Source organism: Zalophus californianus, chromosome 1 (genome assembly GCF_009762305.2).
Source record: "Zalophus californianus isolate mZalCal1 chromosome 1, mZalCal1.pri.v2, whole genome shotgun sequence".
Lineage (NCBI taxonomy): Eukaryota > Metazoa > Chordata > Mammalia > Carnivora > Otariidae > Zalophus > Zalophus californianus.
In genome coordinates, this window is record NC_045595.1 from 177,784,202 (window position 1) to 177,803,532 (window position 19,331).

The 19,331-nt window shown below is 34.9% G+C and overlaps 1 protein-coding gene across 6 annotated transcripts in view; it reads right to left on the minus strand.

The window, feature by feature from the left end:
- The window catches only part of CADM2 (cell adhesion molecule 2), a 1,065,941-nt gene that overhangs the window by 39,169 nt on the left and 1,007,441 nt on the right, over nucleotides 1-19,331 (minus strand). The window contains exon 10 of one of the 6 annotated variants that reach the window (XM_027585370.2): nucleotides 12,026-12,082. The exons of the other annotated variants lie outside the window; for them this stretch is intronic. Coding sequence (XP_027441171.1) covers nucleotides 12,063-12,082 — 20 coding nt within the window. The 3' untranslated portion in view covers nucleotides 12,026-12,062. Of the gene's footprint in view, nucleotides 1-12,025; nucleotides 12,083-19,331 lie in introns of those variants that run through there. 6 annotated transcript variants of the gene reach the window in all.

Genomic DNA, 19,331 nt, shown 5'->3' on the forward strand with positions numbered 1-19,331 from the left:
ATATCAGACAAACTAGATTTTAAAACAAAGACTGTAATAAGAGATGAGGAAGGACACTCTATCCTACTTAAAGGGTCTATCCAACAAGATCTAACAGTTGTAAATATCTATGCCCCGAACATGGGAGCAGCCAATTATATAAGGCAATTAATAACAAAAGCGAAGAAACACACTGACAGCAATACAATAATAGTGGGGGACTTTAACACCCCCCTGACTGAAATGGACAGATCATCTAAGCAAAAGATCAACAAGGAAATAAAGACTTTAAATGACACACTGGACCAAATGGACTTCACAGACATATTCAGAACATTCCATCCCAAGGCAACGGAATACACATTCTTCTCTGGCTCCCATGGAACATTCTCCAGAATTGATCACATCCTAGGTCACAAATCAGGTCTCAACCGGTACCAAAAGATTGGGATCATTCCCTGCATATTTTCAGACCACAATGCTTTGAAACTAGAACTCAATCACAAGACGAAAATCGGAAAGAACTCAAATACATGGAGGCTAAAGAGCATCCTACTAAAGAATGAATGGGTCAACCAGGAAATTAAAGAAGACTTAAAAAAATTCATGGAAACCAATGAAAATGAAAACACAACTGTCCAAAATCTTTGGGATACAGCAAAGGCAGTCCTGAGAGGAAAGTATATAGCAATACAAGCCTTTCTCAAGAAACAAGAAAGGTCTCAAATAGACAACCTAACCCTACACCTAAAGGAGCTGGAGAAAGAACAGCAAATAAAGCCTAAACCCAGGAGGAGAAGAGAAATAATAAAGATCAGAACAGAAATCAATGAACTAGAAACCAAAAGAACAGTAGAACAGATCAACAAAACTAGGAGCTGGTTCTTTGAAAGAACTAACAAGATTGATAAACCCCTGGCCAGACTTATCAAAAAGAAAAGAGAAATGACCCAAATCAACAAAATCATGAATGAAAGAGGAGAGATCACAACCAACACCAAAGAAATACAAACAATTGTAAGAACATATTATGAGCAACTCTATGCCAGCAAATTAGATAACCTGGAAGAAATGGATGCATTCCTAGAGATGTATCAACTACCAAAATTGAACCAGGAAGAAATAGAAAACCTGAACAGACCTATAACCACTAAGGAAATTGAAGCAGTCATCAAAAATGTCCCAACAAACAAAAGCCCAGGGCCAGATGGCTTCCCAGGGGAATTCTATCAGACATTTCAAGAAGAATTAATACCTATTCTCCTGAAACTTTTCCAAGAAATAGAAATGGAAGGAAAACTTCCAAACTCATTTTGTGAGGCCACCATTACCTTGATACCAAAACCAGACAAAGACCCCATCAAAAAGGAGAATTACAGACCAATATCCTTGATGAACATGGATGCAAAAATTCTCACCAAAATACTAGCCAATAGGATCCAACAGTACATTAAAAGGATTATTCACCACGACCAAGTGGGATTTATCCCTGGGCTGCAAGGCTGGTTCAACATCCGCAAATCAATCAACGTGATAAAATACATTAACAAAAGAAAGAACAAGAATCATAGGATCCTCTCAATAGATGCAGAAAAAGCATTTGACAAAGTACAGCATCCTTTCTTGATCAAAACTCTTCAGAGTATAGGGATAGAGGGTACATACCTCAATATCATAAAAGCCATCTACGAAAAACCTACAGCGAATATCATTCTCAATGGGGAAAAGCTGAGAGCTTTTCCCCTAAGATCAGGAATGTGGCAGGGATGTCCACTCTCACCACTGCTATTCAACATAGTATTAGAAGTCCTAGCCACAGCAATCAGACAACAAAAAGAAATCAAAGGCATCCAAATCGGCAAAGAGGAAGTCAAACTCTCACTCTTTGCAGATGAAATGAATCTGTATGTGGAAAACCCAAAAGACTCCACCCCAAAACTGCTAGAACTCATAGAGGAATTCAGTCAAGTAGCAGGCTATAAAATCAATGCACAGAAATCAGTGACATTCCTAGACACCAACAACAAGACAGAAGAGAGACAAATCAAGGAGTCGATCCCATTCACAATTGCACCCAAAACCATAAGATATCTAGGAATAAATTTAACCAAAGAGGCAAAGGATCTGTACTCAGAAAACTCTAAAATACTCAGGAAAGAAATTGAAGAAGACACAAAGAAATGGAAAAACTTTCCATGCTCATGAGTTGGGAGAACCAACATTGTGAAGATGTCAATGCTACCTAGAGCAATCTACACATTCAATGCAATCCCCATCAAAATACCATCCACTTTTTTCAAAGAAATGGAACAAATAATCCTAAAATTTGTATGGAACCAGAAGAGACCATGAATAGCCAGAGGAATATTGAAAAAGAAAAGCAAAGCTGGCGGCATCACAATTCCAGACTTCCAGCTATTACAAAGCTGTCATCATCAAGACAGTATGGTACTGGCACAAAAACAGACACATAGATCAGTGGAACAGAATCGAGAGCCCAGAAATGGACCCTCAACTCTATGGTCAACTTATCTTTGACAAAGCAGGAAAGAATGTCCAATGGAAAAAAGACAGTCTCTTCAACAAATGGTGTTGGGAAAATTGGACAGCCACATGCAGAAGAATGAAACTGGACCATTTCCTTACACCACACACAAATATAGACTCCAAATGGTTGAAAAACCTAAACGTGAGACAGGAGTCCATCAAAATCCTAAAGGAGAACACAGGTAGCAACCTCTTCGACCTCAGCCGCAGCAACTTCTTCCTAGAAACATCGCCAAAGGCACGGGAAGCCAGGGCAAAAATGAACTATTGGGATTTCATCAAGATAAAAAGCTTTTGCACAGCAAAAAAACAGTCCACAAAACCAAAAGACAACTGACAGAATGGGAGAAAATATTTGCAAATGACATATCAGATAAAGGGCTAGTATCCAAAATCTGTAAAGAACTTATCAAACTTAACACCCAAAGAACAAATAATCCAATCAAGAAATGGGCAGAAGACATGAACAGACATTTTTCCAAAGAAGACATCCAAATGGCCAACAGGCACATGAAAAAGTGCTCAACATCACTCAGCATCAGGGAAATCCAAATCAAAACCTCAATGAGATACCACCTCACACCCGTCAGAATGGCTAAAATTAACAAGTCAGGGAACGACAGATGTTGGCGGGGATGTGGAGAAAGGGGAATCCTCCTACACCGTTGGTGGAAATGCAAGCTGGTGCAACCACTCTGGAAAACAGTATGGAGGTTCCTGAAACAGTTTAAATTAGAGCTACCATTCGATCCAGCAATTGCACTACTGGGTATTTACCCCAAAGATAGAAATGTAGGGACCCGAAGGGGTACGTGCACCCCAATGTTTATAGCAGCAATGTCCACAATAGCCAAACTGTGGAAAGAGCCAAGATGCCCATCGACAGATGAATGGATAAAGAAGATGTGGTATATATACACAATGGAATGTTATGCAGCCATCAAAAGGAATGAGATCTTGCCATTTGCAACGACGTGGATGGAACTGGAGGGTGTTATGCTTAGTGAAATAAGTCAATCAGAGAAAGACATGTATCATATTACCTCACTGATATGAGGAATTCTTAATCTCAGGAACAAACTGAGTGTTACTGGAGTGGTTGGGGGTGGGAGGGATGGGGTGGCTGGGTGATAGATATTGGGGAGGGTATATGTGCTACGGTGAGCACTGTGAATTGTGCAAGACTGTTGAACCACAGATCTGTACTTCTGAAACAAATAACGCAACATATTTTAAGAAAAAAGAAAAAGAAGAAAATAGCAGGAGAGGAAGAATGAAGGGGAGTAAGTCAGAGGGGGAGATGAACCATGAGAGATGATGGACTCTGAAAAACAAACTGAGGGTTCTAGAGGGGAGGAGGGTAGGGGGATGGGTTAGCCTGGTGATGGGTATTGAGGAGGGCACGTTCTGCATGGAGCACTGGGTGTTATGAACAAACAATGAATCATGGAACACTACATCAAAAACAAATTATGTAATATATGGTGATTAACATAAAAATAAAAAATTAAAAAAAAGAAGCCTGTATATGAATATTTCCATCAATGTCACTAAAACCTAACACAACAGAAAGTTTGTATTATGATTTGAGACCACACATTTTTATGCATACTTTCTATAAAAAAAGAGCCAAAATAATATGAAAACTGGATTCTTAAATAAGATTGAGGAATATGACTGAGGCCTAAAGTTTTTTTAGAAATTAACCATCGAGGTTGTATTAAATAACCATTTAACCAGTTCAGGATTTGAGGACACTCTCACACTCTCTAGGGGTGTGTGTGTGTGTGTGTGTGTGTGTGTGTGTATTTATAATGAAAGCAACTAAACAACTAAAATGACTATTATACATATTTGTACAAGTATCAGCTTTAATTAAAATTGTATGACTTGGTCATTATTTTATATTTCTTTTTTTAAAAGACTTTATTTATTCGTCATACAGAGAGAGAAAAACAAGCAGGGGGAGCAACAGGTTCACTGCTGAGCAAGGAGCTTGATGAGGAGCTCGATCCCAGGACCCTGAGATCATGACCTGAGCTGAAGGCAGGCACTCAACCAGCTTCGCCATCCAGGTGCCCCCATTATTTATATTTCTGACAAAAGTAAGGCTATAGTGATGAAAAGAGCAAAATAATTGCATATTGAATACAAATTTAAGCTTTCGTACCCATATTAATGCTGTCTTATGGCCAAGTTTTTCAGACATTGACACATTGTCAAGAAGTCTCTAAATTTGCAGTTGTTACAAAAAGGTTCTAGAGAGAGAAAGAGAGGGGGAGGTAGAGGAAGTGAGAGAAAAAGAGAATGCATCACTCAGACTTATTAAGACTAATCTGACATATTCAAATAAGAAATGTTTACACTTAAGTAATATATCATTTATTTGAAGCCACATCTCAGGGGCTCCTGGGTGGCTCAGTCATTGAGTGTCTGTCTTTGGCTCAGGTCATGGTCCTAGGGTTCTGGGATCAAGCCCCACATCGGGCTCCCTGCTCAGCGGGAAGCCTGCTTCTCCCTCTCCCACTCCCCTGCTTGTGTTCCCTCTTTCGCTGTGTTTCTCTGTCAAATAAATAAATAAAATCTTAAAAAAAAATATTTGAAGCCACATCTTGACCTAAATGGAATTTTGGTCCAAGAAAAGGTACTTTTCACAAATATTTTTGTACATATAAAAGTGATGAGATAAAGTTTAAAGAATAATATTAGAGACTGAGTCATTCTACACTGATGAATTTATGCCTTAGTTTAAGTTTAGGCACATCACTAAGATATGATAGGAAGAAATATACTGCCTGGAAGAGCAACATAATTAAATGACATTAAAGATTTTTCAAAGAGGAATTGACTTCAATTCCTGGTTAATGGTTATAAGGAAGTTTTCAGGGTAATATACCCCAAGGGAACACATCAATTTTCCCAAGCCAAAAGCACTTTAACACACAGAAGAAATACATTTTTCCGTAACAGTATTTGCTAAATATTTTGTGATCAATTAAAAATATTTTATAATTTTTTTATAAATTAAAAGACAATTTTGAGATATCACATAATTAATTAGCAAAAGATGTCTAGAATAGGATTAGGAAATGATATCTATTTGATCAAATCCTAGGAACCTGAGGACTCCAAAGGATATCTTTTCTAGATTGTGTTATGTTATTATAAAAATGTTCTCTTATAAGTTACTCCAAACTAAAGACTAAGTTCCTTTTAGGGCCAAGTCTGCAAAACAATTTCCCTTCAGCTTGTTCGTAGTAGTATGAACCCACATTAACTTGAAGGGACAGAAACGGGCCTGTGAGACAGCTGAAAGCAATCAGCACTAGTTCTTGAGATGCAGTCGTTAGAATATAATTACTGTACAATTTCTCTTGGATTGACTTTCTTCTTCTGAAAAAAATGTAACCTTGTTTTTTTATCTAAATATTCTTATTCTAAGTTTGTCTCTTCAAAAGAGATGGTGAAAGTTTTTAAATAAATTCTTTTGTTACATTTAAATTTGTTTTAAATCCCTAATTGAGTCCGCAGTAATTTCTGTTTTCTTTATCTTTAAAAAAAGTGCAACTTTCAGGACTGTACTATTTTATCCTGATTATATAGCAAAGACATGTTAATCATCATTAAACATGAATACAACTTAATGATTCCTTTAAGTGTTATTATCAGAAAATGCCAGAAACTGAATTCAGAAGGTTAAGATTTTAGAAACTTATTTTCAGAGACAATAAAAGGGTAAATTTAAGTTTTCCACCTATCCTCACATTTGGAAGTAGAGTCTGATGGGAAAGATAATTTGGTGGAATGTGATTAACAAAACTTGTGCAAGCTTTTATGCTTAAAGGAAAGAGGTGAGAGTGACAACAGGTAGCACATTCCTGTCCTATCATTTGATTATATTTTCTTCCTCTTTCACCAGAAATTTTTCTTTGTGTGTTATTAACCTGTAACTCAAAATAATGTTTGCAGTGAAATGAGAAAATATGTAGCATAATTTTCTCTTACTCATGTGTTATCGAAAAACCATTCCAATGATATCAGTACACAGAATTCTAACGTCTTCATCTCACATATTTATTAGGAATTAAATATAAAAAATAAAAGTTTATATAAGTAAATGTTTGCACACATATATAGGTAATAGTTTCACAACATGTTTTATTTCTTACTTCCTTCTGTTTATTTCTTCTACCTTAATTTGACACAAGTTATCACCTACTATAGAGTAATAGAACTAAATCAAGAAGTAATGTCTACCTGTAGAGTGACATGCACTTGGTACATGTTGGAAATCTCAAGATTCTTGCAAAATGATTTTTTTCACTTTGATAATAAACTTATTAACTTTACCTAAAGATTATAATTCATTGTGAGTGACCATAGGTACAACAAGTTGAAACAACATGAGTATGAATTAAAGTAGAACACATTGAACAAGATGGCACCCAGGACCTTCTCATATCTGTTATTCCATTACAATATGCATTTAACTTCACTGACATATTAAAGACAATATATCATACTAAGTTTATTATATATTATATATTTATTTGATTATATTAAATTAGTTTATAATTTGCACATATATTTATTCACAATAAATGTAAATTTATTTCATATTATGTATATTCCTTCATATGTAAGAGAGAATATATTTTATATTGAGATTGATTTATTAACACATTAAAATACAGAGAATATTTTTTAGGATGAGATATGGAGAGCATAGGTCTTCTAACAGAATGGTGATTTGCCTGTCTTTTACAGACACAAACCAAAACTAAGTAACCACATATGCATATATTTATATATTACAATATTTTATATTTCTATCCAACACTAAAGTCTACCTATCTATTTATTCAACTTTACATTGGGTTCCGCTAGAGAGTATACTGCATTAATACTTTTCTCTAAGATTATATAGAGACTTTTTGTCTCAGTTAAAAGACTGTTACCTTTTCATCATGTTTTCTGAGCTATTAAATTTTGGATTTGTGTTTGTAATCTTCCACTTTCTTAAATCTTTCACTGTTTCTGATTTTTTCAAAATTGTATCTCTTGGACATTCTTCTTTGCAAACATATCCACAGGAAAGAGTGATACATGTACATCTTTTACAATATAATTGACTGCACAGACTGTACACGGAGCTGTGCATTCAGGATGCTATTCTTATTTTCTCCCTCTTTTCATCTTTCTCCTCCTTCTCTCTTTTTTCCTACTTCCTATTTTTTTTATATCCCCAACCCCACTGATTTTGTTTTTCTTAAAAAATTTATTTATTTATTTGAGAGAGAGAGAGAAAGAGAGAGTGCTTGTAAGGGGGGGGACATGCAGAGGGAGAAAATCGCAAGCAGACTCTGTGCTGAGTGTGGAGCCTGACGTGGGCTCGATCTCATGACCCATGAGATGGTTACCTGAGCTGAAACCAAGGTTTGGTTGCTTAACCAACTGAGCCACCCAGGTGCCCCAACCCCATGGATTTTAATAGGTACATTTCTAGATTCCACTAACCGTGGCACTGAACTTCGGCATATATATGCTTATATAGATTCTGTTTTGTTTCTTTCTAAATCTGAATACAGGTTGCTGATTTTCAAATATCTACTTAATATCTCTTAAGATGCACATATTAGTAGGTAAGGAACCTATTAATATGCTTAATTATATAAATAGATTTCTTAATATTAAAGCAAGGTTGAACTATTGGGAATAAATTAACTTTGTTAAAGCATGTCATTCTTTATTTTTTTTTTAAGATTTTATTTATTTATTTGAGAGACAGAAAGAGAGAGAGAGAGCAAGAGACAGCATGAGTGGGGAGGAGAGGAAGAAGCAGACTCTCCAAGGGGAGGGAGAGCCTGATGTGGGGCTCGATCCCAGGATCCTGGGATCATGACCTGAGCTGAAGGCAGACGCTTAATCGACTGAGCCACTCAAGTGCTCATCATATGATTCTTTTAATATGTTACTGGATTATATTTGCTAGGATTTCATTTAGGATTTTTCCATCAGTTACATACAAAGTAAAAGTGATCTCCAATTTTCTTTCTTTTGTGCTATCTTTATAAGACTTTGCTATTGACATTTTACCAGCATTATAAAAATAAATGGGAAACTTTGTTATTTTCTCTGTGCCTGGGATTAGTTTTAAAATAGCATCTATTTCAAAAAAAGAACATAAAATAGCATCTATTTCTTTAAGTTTTGATATAGTTGGCAGGCATATAATAAAAAGCATATTCTTTTACAGTATCTAAATTTTGTCTAATGTTTTCTACTAAATAAAATTTTATAATGTGCTCTTTTTCTAGAAATACATCTATTACAGACAGGGAGGTTTTCAAATCTGTATGCCAAGAGTTATAGAATGCATTTTAATTCTTTTAATATCTTCTTCATTGGAAATCTTTATTTTCTTGATTAATTTTATATATTAATGATTTCTTTCATTTTCTTGAAAAGACTAGTGATTCAAAACTTTATTGATTTCTTTATTGACATCGCTATAGTCTGCCTTCTAATTAATCTCTGCTTTTATGTTTATTTCCTTTCCTTTGCTTTTTTACATTTAAATTTTTCTGAATATATATTTTTTAAGATTTGTACCATCCTTTCTCCCTTCCTTTTTCTTTCTTCTTTTCCCTTTCTTTCTTTCTTTCTTTCTTTCTTCCTTTCTTTCTTTCTTTCTCCTTTTTTTCTTTCTTTCTTTCTTTTCTTTCTTTTTCCTACTTGCCAATAAAATTATTTAGTGCTTTGGATTTTCCTGAATTTGAATTTGCTTTGAATAAGGTTCAGACAGAGCTCATATATTACATAGGTCTGCTGTTTTTGATTGTAGTTTTTAATTGAAGGTTTATTATTTATGTTTGGCTCATGCATTTATTTCCAAATACTGTTTATATTGCCACTTAAAATTATTTTTTCCCTTGTCATTATATTCTAGGATTATTGAATTAATGCCAGAGAAAATCACATGTAATAATTCTCTTACATTCTTTCATTGATTGCTATTTTCTTGGGTACTCAACAGATGATTGGTTTTTAAAAATAAGTTTGTCAATATGTGAGAAAAAAACTACATTCCTTATTTGTAGGGCATAATTTTATGTATATCTACAAGACCAACTCTATTTTTTGTTGTTATTCAACTTATTTATATCCTTTTTTTAAAAGATTTTATTTATTTATTTGACAGAGAGATAGCGAGAGCAGGAACATAAGCAGGGGGAGTGGGAGAAGGAGAAGCAGGCTTCCCACTGAGCAGGGAGCCTGATGCCCTGCTCTATCCCAGGACCCTGGGATCATGACTTGAGCCGAAGGCAGACCCTTAACCGACTGAACCACCCAGGAGCCCTATTCAGCTTATTCATATTCTTAGTATTGTTTGACTTGTTCAAGGTGGCAATTCCTTATATGTTTTTACAATATGTAATATTATATTATGGTTTTGAGGTAATTATCTTTGTAGTTTATACAATTATCAATATGAAATGAGAATCATATGTAGAAGAGAACATTTGGGGAAAAGAAAAAAATATTTTATTTCAAATGCATTGATATACTGAGAAGATACTCCACATAATTGAAAACTTGAAAAAAAGATCAAAATTATAATAGCATTTTCAAGTCATAATCCTTAAATTTGTAAGAAGATAACCTTATTAATCAAATTACATAAAATTCATCTGGGTCAATTTAGAACCAAATTGTCCTTGAACTAGAACAAAAAACATTAAAAGGAACCTCTTAGCCTTTTAATTATTATGGATCAAGTTTGCAAATGAGAATTTAGCCCTTTAAATCCTCTTGGGTACTAAGGATTTTCACTATTGTCTGAAATTGCCATTCTAGTTTGCAGAGATTACACATTACCTTCTTCTATCTCACCCAAGCACTGGATTAAGCATCATATAAGGTTTTTGTAATTTGCAATCACTTATGTATGATGTTCAAAAGTTCTGTGTAAATACAACAGCCAGTTTGTTTCACGCTACTCATCTGAGGGAGAGAAAGAACTGCACATCTTCCATTCCCAGTCAACAAAGTAAGATTTACCTTGACTAGGAAAGATAACTGTTTTTTACATATTGGTATGCTGCCTTTTGCATACTCCTCAATTTTGAAAACAAAATTGATTCTCAAATCCAAAATTATCTCCACACGATGCTTTAGCAGGCCATGGTTGGCTGGAATTTCATGATATATTGAATCTGGAACTCCGCAATTATAGACCACCTATCCATGTCAGCAAAATCTGCTTCCATTCCTTGAACTACAGTTTACGTTTTCCTCTTAACTCTGTCTTGGTCTGTTTGAGATTAATTTGCAGTAGCTGTTCAATAGAGAGTGGGGCAAGACATTATTTGCCTAAAATTAAAGATAAAAAAATGTCTTTTTTGCAGTTTGGTGTAAAAATGCCATGGCCTTTCATTATTTTTCCTACACTTATTGAACAGGACATGAAAATTGAAAGTCTTAGAGGAATCAAAAATTCTTTGTAGTAATTCAAACGTTTTCTTGGGCTTGATAGCATTATACTCTTACTTCAGTGTATAAGCTGGGGAGGTTTAAATCATCAACCACAGTTTGATAATTGCTGAATTATCTTTTATTTGTCCTTTCAAGAGAGTACCCTTCTCCTCCAAGTGTCATTCTCTTGGCAAAAAAAATTAATGTGGTTTAGGTAAAAAAAGGTAAATCCTGTATTTCACAGCCTGATGAAATACAACAAACTGGCATTGCTTTCCCCAGTAGAAACTCCATACCTGTATTTCCCCCTTTGCCTCAGCTGCTAGAAGGCTCAATTTTAATGTGTGTTCCATGAGTAACCAGTGTGCAGTATTTGGAGCATGCAAAGAGCAACCTATCAGCATTATTCCCAGTGTCATTTTATTCTTCCTTTCCTTCTTTTCCCTGCCCAAGTATATCCTCACTTGCTACAACTTTTTATCATTTGTGTTATTGTTACTACTATTTGTACTATAGGTATTTTGAGAAGCCTTTTCTTAAAAAAAAAAGATTTTATTTATTTATTTGACAGAGAGAGACAGCAAGAGAGGGAACACAAGCAGGGGGAGTGGGAGAAGGAGAAGCAGGCTTCCCAATGAGCAGGGAGCCCAATGCAGGGCTCGATCCCAGGATCGAGCTGGGATCATGACCTGAGCCACTCAGGTACCCTGAGAAGCCTTTTCAAATCCACTCTGAATATAGGCAGAGCTTGAAAAAAACAAAAAAGCAAACACTATTAAGTTGCTGGAATCTGGGATATTGTGAAACTCAGCCTATCCCTCAGCTACTACTAGGTCATAAAGCTATGGGGAGATGATGAGGCAGCAGGAGGATGACAGGTGGACAGAACCAAGAGGCTGGTTCATAGTTTCAAATTAGTAAGACCTGCCGCTGTGAAAAGATACCACCAAAGGAATTTCTAAAGCAGAATCGTCCTCAAAACAGCTTCCACCCTCTTCATGATTTCAATGGAAGTAGCCCCCAGGCAATGATCACTTGAACCTCAAATGAATCCTCCTTTGTTAGATCTGGCAGCTTCTTCCTAGTGGGAAAAAAACAATTTCAAGATACACCTGCCTTCAAGTTTCCAAAGTCTCATCCTATCCTCCTTCATTATTCTCTATCATAGGAAGAAATCAAACATTAACAGGTCAAATGTTGGCGCAGGAAGCTGCTCCACAACTTCATCATGTTAGGCAGAGCATCCGTGTTTGTGGGAAAGGGATTGCCCACGTGATGTGGTGAGGTGTGTACTTCTAAAAGCAGATCCTCTTCCCTGATCCCTGCCACTAGACTGATAATTGTGTCATCAGAGATAAAAGCTTTTGTGTCAATACACTGAGATTTGTGATGGACCTCTTTAGGGGATGCATTTTAACAGAGCTGTATCCTACATTAATTCCTTATAATGTGTTAGTTACCAAATAGTATCATTATAAAATTTTATAAATGTTGGATGTTGGAATAAATCTGGGTAGATGACATGATTTGGTACTGACCCAAACATTAGATAGGGAACCAAACATTATTCATAAGTTATTAAAAGCAGAGCTAGTAGACTACCTTCCAAGTCCTATTTGTATGAAAACACCAGGTGGTGTCCTAACTGTGCCATTGGAAGAAGGGGTGACATATATGGAGCAAGAAATGATTCCTGTTTTTTATGGAGTTAGGAAGAGGGAGAATGTTCTTGGCAGAGGAAAGAATTTGGCTCAGGCCTAAGTGTGGCTTTTGAGAGAAAAACTGAAAGTCCTTCTATATGTCAAGAAGTAGGTAAGGTGGTGGAGCTTGGTCATAGGGGTCAATTCTTGTGGGCACAAAATGCCCAGTTGGGAGTTACAACTTGTTCCAGCCCAGGGGTGGTGGGGAGACATTGATAAGTTTTGCTGAAATTTACATTTTACGGAGGTCTCTAAATGCTGCGTGGAGAATGAAAGAGAAGAGACAAAATTGGAATCAGGAAAAAATGGTAGGTGGCTATTGGAGAGATGGCCAACAGCAGGGATAATTTTCCTTCTATACTTAGTATTATTTTGTGAAGAATTAGATAAGGCTCATTTTATGAATAGGACAGAATCAACCTAAAGACTTAACTCCAAGCAAATGTTAGATAGAGATTTAATCCTTGACGAACCGCAACATTCACCTTGCATTCTATGTTCTCTATCTACGAGGGTGTGGCATAATGTTATGATTTGGTTTCCTAACTACGAGCTGAAGCACCCCATGGCACCACAATGACCTCACAAGAGCACTGTGGAATATTTTAAATTTTTGAGGGAAACCGCAACATTTGCCAAATACCACATGAACCACTATCCTGTAGTTCAGAGTTTCGACATTAGAGAGCACCAAATTCCTTCCAACGATTTCACTACTTTGTAAATCTGGAGTTTGGGTGTTTGCTGTAACAAAAAGTACAGTGTAGCTATCAACGTGTAACTCCTATGCCACTTTTTCTTGAATCTTATTTATTTTGACATTTTTAAGAAAGATATAAATAAATTCTTTGTTTTTTGCTTGTTCATTTTTGTTTTGTTCTGTTTGTTTGTTTTCACAGGATCATTCTCCTCCATCAATCCACCATGTGCAAACTATCTTCCTTTCTTAGTGGTACATTTATAACATAATTTGGATACTCCTTATTGTTCTTGATAAAGCAAATGATCAATGATTTGCATCTGGCCAATAGACTTATTACTTATTTTATTTGAGTGCATGGGCTCAAAATAAATATGAAAGTATATTTAACCAGGGGCCCCTGGGTGGCTCAGTCAGTTAAATGGCTGCCTTTGTCTCAAGTCATGATCCCAGGCTTCCCGACTCAGCGTGGTATCAGCTTCTCCCTCTGCCCAGCCCCCTTTCTCTCCCCCTCATGCTCGTGAGTACACACTCTCTCTCAAATAAATAAAATCTTTTTAAAAAAATAAAGTATATTTAACCATAAAAATTATGTTCCATAATATTTTGGATTCTCTTTTTAAATAAGATAATTTGTCAACACTGGACCCATAGTTTTCCCACATAGCAATAATCAACAGGAAAATCTTAGGGCTGTTTCCTTCTCAAGAATTTTTTCTCTCCACTCTGGCATAGTTCTTACTATTTTACCTAAATAATTCCAGTAGTCACTTGAGTTTGTCCCTAATTTTATGTGACAGAGTTTTAAGTTGGGATTTGTTATTTAAGATATGAAGTTTTAGTATCTTTATGTCATGTATCTGTAAATGATGTAGACACTGGAGGTGTTTCTATAGCTTCTAATACTAGTACTATTAATAGATTACATTCTATGAAATTATTATTCCATATATAACAGGCATTATTCTAAACACTACATTTATTACCTCATTATACTCACAGCAATATTATAATCACAGACATTCTATGAAATAAACGTTTTTTGTTTTGTTTTGTTTTTAATTACTGCTGTGTCAAGAATTGTGAATGTTCTCAGATTTTACCCTGCTTGCAAGCAAACAAGTTAAACTGCCACAACTTCATAGATGATGGCAGGAGATATGAGACTCCTGGGTTAGAGACAAAGTAATTTATTAACATAGAGCAACTAGCATGAGCTTTAGTTTGCTTTGGTTTCCCTTGCATTTCAATTTCCATGGGAGCAACAAGAAGTGGATTAGTGTATGCTTCTGCACACAGTAGGTTTCCATCAGCTGAGGAACCCTTGAGGTTAGAGATATCTTTTATAATGGACCACAAGAAAACCTGCCCCATGTCTCCCATTTGCTCTATCATTATTAAACTAGACAGTAAATTTGCCCTCCGCCAAGAAGGGAGATCCTATCTTTAACTTCTAATACTGCTCACTAAATAAATGCCCTTAAAGTAAATAAAGGATTATCTTTTCACAATGGTCCGAGATAGAGGAAGGATAAAATAAAGAATGATTTATTATATTGCTTTAAACCTTTTGTTTTCAGGTAACATTTCATTTTTCACACCAAGTAATTTTATCATTATAAATTTAATGACAAATAATAATTAGAAAGGTAAGGAATAGATCCAGATGAGAACAGGGTATTAGTAAAATTTAATGGAAACCTAAACTCTGGGAAATAAGAAACTTTAAAACACAATTTTAGATGTCCAATTTATGAGCCAACTTTGAACCAGTAGTTTCTAAATTTTTCTTTTCCAGGGAGCTTTAAAAATCATGGATTCTATTAGTCAACCTTAGACCTATGTATCAGAATCTCTACTGGTAGTGTTAAAAACAGTTAAGGAAACTTAATTTTAGAAAGTTCCCCAGGAGAATCTGATGTGCAGCGTTGAAGAGAGCCTGGAGATCATGCAGCTGTGAAGGATGATTTCTATGTGGGTGAGTGAGGACTTTCACAACCCGACATGCATCAAAGTGACCTTCGTATCACCTCCAGGAGGCACAAGGGGACCATGATTTACTTAAGAAACCATACAATTAACAAAACTTTCCCCTCAGTGAAAGTAATAAGTTAACAGATAGCATACTGTAAAAATGGCATTAACGAAAAGGAAGCTCAAAGAATAAGAAACTTACATGTTAATTCAGAGCTATAGTAGAGAATGATATTGATTCTTGTGGACTCATGGGGTTTGCTTATTCAAAGGGTGTAAGCTGTGGAAGGGTATAAGCAGCTCATCAGGCAGATATAGGCTTGATGAAATTTACCCCTCATGCTATACCTCTCCTTACTCTGCATCATGTGAAAAATAATTAATAATTAATTTCCCAGGTACTTTGACATTAAGAAGGAAGTGCTCCATATTGAATGAGTAATCCAAGTCCCATCGATATTTTAGATTCTTTATCAACTTCTTGGTGGCTCATACTACCATTCACTTATATCTGTTCCCAGCTCACTGATAAATCTTCCAATTTTCTTGACCAGTTTTTCTATCAGGTTCACAATTTTCTTCTCCAACCTAAATCCTATGATAACCCTGGGAAATTCCAAAATCCAAATGAAAGAGACATCCATCAATCTACAACTATATGTACTGAAGGCTTCTAAATTCATAGCTCCACACATCTATATCCTACTATTAAATATTAAATTCTTGTTTAACCATTGTTTGGTCATTTAAAAACCTTTCTCATTCTGACATCAGTGTAGCTGGGTGAACTACTTGGATCACCTAGAAGATTTTCATCACAGAATTTTTCAAATTTAACAAACTTTCATCTGGAAAAAAAAGAAAAAAAAACCCTTTGTTTTTAGATCTTATACTCCTTTCCTCTCACTCTCTGCTTTTCTTTTTAAGTTCATCTGTGTTTGTCTAGTCCATTATTCTCCTTTTCAGATAAAAGGCGATCACTCCCTAGAACATTTGATCTTTTCTCTCCACGACCCTTGCCTAATCACAATGCCATTTCTTCTCCAGTAGGATCTGTATATCCATTTAAAATCTGGGCTATTCAGAAATCTGAAAATAAATCAGAAAACATTGTAAATCTGCACTGCTACAAATTCGGTTGATGACTGTACATTATATACTCTCCCTGCATGATCTCAAGCTTGAGTTTCACCAATTGTAAACAACAGTGACAAGTCTGAGCTACAGACCTGTATATTCAACTATCTATTCAATAATAAAGAAGATATCAAATGCATTACAAGCTCAATATGTTCAAAATAAACTCATAATTCTACTTCTACTACCAATGTTTTCTATCTCATGAATGGCACTACCATCCATTGAATTTGGTAAGACAGACACTTGTGATACATTCTTTTTCATTAGTCCACATAACCATAAAATCAGGAAAGCTGTGGATTTTACATGCTAATTTTAATTATTCCAATTTTCCGTCAGTAGTACTAACACCCCAGTATAAACCATATAATCTCTCACCAGAATTATTTCTATAGCTCCCCAACTTTTCTCCCACCATCCCCTGCTGCCCATCTCATACATTTTCTCCTAGACACCAGAAGTCTACTTTTAAGTATAAATCTGATTATAGTATTATTTTGCCTAAAACCAGTTAGAATTTCCTTTCTTCTTCCTCCCTTCCTCCCTTCCTCCTTCTCTCCCTTCTTTCCTTCCTTCTTTTGTTCCTTCCTTCCTTCCTTCCTTCTTTCCTTTTTCTGTCTTCCTTTCTTTTTTCTTCAATTATTTTTATGATATTAGTTCAAATACTTAAAATAAGTTTAAGGTTCTGCAGAATCTAACACTATATACTTTCATACCATTTATGAGACAACTTGCATTCTTTTGGATTTTTGAATGGCCAACCTTCTTTTCACCTCAGGATCTTTGCACTTGCTATTTCCTGTTTCCAAAATGCTCCTTCCTACTCTCCAACTCTCCATTCCCCAACTTCACATCTTGCACATCCTTCATATCTAGCAAATATCACTACCTTATGAAGGTCCCCTGTGATGACCTTCTAGAGCAAATTACAAGATTCTGTACATATTTTACATAGCGTTTATCTCTACTTCCCATGAAGACATTGACTTTATCTATTCTGTTCTTTATCTATTCCCAGGGTTTGCCATAATGCCTGATAGAAGTAAATGATAATTATTCGTGCAATAAAGAAATCTTCCCTGGAAATTTCAAAGTGTTTCTACTCCCCTCCTTTTTCATTAGCCCAGTAACTATGTATGCTGCTTATCATACTGAATGCTTAGTGAAAAATAAAGGTTTAAATACATATTTACAGAATGAACTAATGGTAAATGATATTTGTTTCTTCTAAGAGACCAATCTCATTGGATTCATTGACATATTAATTTTCTTAATAACCAAAATGAAAACTAGACCATGGAATTTGGTGACTATTTAAAGTTGTATCTCTATTAAGATCCTGCTCCAAAGTCAGCTTATTCTCCTAGATGACATGTTCACTTTATCTGCTAAAGGCAAGAAAGACTCCCTAAAAGTATGTGAAAAGAAAAAAAAAAAAAACTAAAGATGAATTGTTTAAGGAATCTTCTCTCCATTTTACATTTTTCTATTATAACTACACAACTACACAAATAACTTCTAATGTTAAATTGTAGTGGAGTAAAAAGTCAATTGACTAAATTTTATAAATAGCTCATTTTTTAAAAGACATGGGATTTTTTTTTAGAATATTGATATTTTTCATTTCCAAATTAAAAAAAAAATAATTGATTCCTCTCCAGTAGAAGTTTGAGGAAAGGTTTGAAAAAATACAACAGTGATGAGAAACATATATTTGTAGTACTTTGTAATTCCAAACTGCTCCCACATTCAAAATTATGACCCCTAGTTTATAGATTATGTATAAATAATCAAGGAGATGTTATTAAAGTTAATGATTTTAATTTAAAAATTAAGTTATAGTTATGCAAATAATACAATGAGTTTTCATTAAGAGTTCATTCTGGAAGCTTAAATTAATTCTTTACTCAAATGATTATGTTGCTTTATTTTCTTTGTGTCTCATAGATCAAACTTTCAAAGTGATTCCCTTAGTTTTTGAACACCTAAACCTTGAGGTATAATTTAAACAAAACCTTTCATTGTAAAGCCACACTGCATGGAAAAAAGAAAGTGACAGCCTTGACCTTGGATAGATTCCAGAGAAGTCATTTACGGAAGGAAGATAAAACAATTACAGCTCCACACTGACCAATGTATCACTTAGCACTTCTGATAATAAGATAAGGCTTGCAGGGCTAGGATGGGGTAGGAGAAAAAGTTATTAAAATAGTAAGAATGACCAAGAAGTATAAAGACAGGATTTTCAGAGTTATTAAAATTAGAAATCCTTTATCTTGTTTTAAGACTCAGTTAACGATTTGCTAAAACTAGATATTTAAAAAAATCAATAAAATAACTAATCCCAATAACTATTCTTCAGACTTAAAAAATGAGCTTCCCCATCAGGGTAGGAACATGTAGAAAATAAAGAGTAAGATATATCTGATAATTTTATGAAGGAGAATTACACAGTTTCCCACAATATTTCAGAATAACAATGTTTTAACCAGATTGAGTAGTTATCTATGTATTACTAAAAGAATATTAGAAAGACATCTGCCCATTTAGAGGTGTTTCAACAAAAATATTTAGAGTTTATATATTGTTTTTCCTGCTTTGACTTTCTAAATTAACTGTTGTACTCTTTGGAAATAAACATAGTGTAGGAAATAGAATTATGTGTTTGTGAATTTAAATTCTAATTTTGAAGCTAGCTAAGTGATCATCAGCAAAATGAAGTGGAAACTTTTAACCTTGAAAAGCCTTTCCAGGTTTAATAATCAATGGTTTAGTGGCATTGTTTGAAAACATAAATTCTCAAATTTTGATTTCCC